The sequence below is a fragment of the Halyomorpha halys genome, unplaced genomic scaffold (assembly GCF_000696795.3).
Source record: "Halyomorpha halys isolate HHAL.00 unplaced genomic scaffold, Hhal_1.1 Scaffold105.1, whole genome shotgun sequence".
NCBI lineage: Eukaryota > Metazoa > Arthropoda > Insecta > Hemiptera > Pentatomidae > Halyomorpha > Halyomorpha halys.
This window is the reverse complement of record NW_027108109.1, coordinates 919,427-919,883: the sequence shown is the minus strand read 5'-3', so window position 1 is coordinate 919,883 and position 457 is coordinate 919,427. Positions and strand designations below refer to the sequence as shown.

Below are 457 nucleotides of genomic sequence, written 5' to 3'. Positions count from 1 at the left end.
TCCATCCACAGCCTGAAGGATCAGTCTCCATCTTACAGCCTGGAGGATCAGCCTCAAGCCTACAGTCTAGAGGATCAGCCTCAAGCCTACAGCCTGGAGGATCAGCCTCCATCCACAGCCTGGAGGATCAGCCTCCATCCACAGCATGGAGGATCGGCCACCATCCACAGCCTGGAGGATCAGGATCCATCCTACAGCCTTCTACATTTTAGCACTTACCAAAGGGCTGATGGAGACCTCTCCTGATGGCCAACATCTTCTCCCGATCTATCATCTCCTCGCTCAGTTCGTTGTTTCTCTCCCAGGCCTCCCTCTTCTTGCGCAGTGCTTCCTGCCGCTCCTTCACTATCAGCTTCTTAATCCTGTCCATGTCCCAGTTGATGTTGTGTTCCTCTATGGCCTTTAAATCGTCTGAAGTCTTTGGCCGGACTACTTCCTCTTGCTTCTTCTTTTCGAT

General features: G+C 52.3%; 3 protein-coding genes across 3 annotated transcripts in view; 1 reads left to right on the top strand and 2 right to left on the bottom strand.

Annotated features, from left to right (window-relative positions):
• Positions 1 to 451, bottom strand: part of LOC136795553 (uncharacterized) — a 7,188-nt gene extending 6,737 nt beyond the window's left edge. Inside the window, exon 1 of the mRNA XM_067046495.1 lies at positions 220 to 451. Coding sequence (XP_066902596.1) covers positions 220 to 370 — 151 coding nt within the window. The 5' untranslated portion in view covers positions 371 to 451. The remainder of the gene's footprint in view (positions 1 to 219) is intronic.
• The window catches only part of LOC106677614 (EGFR adapter protein), a gene marked incomplete at its 5' end in the record, with an annotated part of 690,819 nt that overhangs the window by 21,589 nt on the left and 668,773 nt on the right, over positions 1 to 457 (top strand).
• LOC106677613 (uncharacterized) overlaps positions 1 to 457 on the bottom strand; it is a 35,181-nt gene that overhangs the window by 871 nt on the left and 33,853 nt on the right. The gene's annotated exons all lie outside the window — the stretch shown is intronic.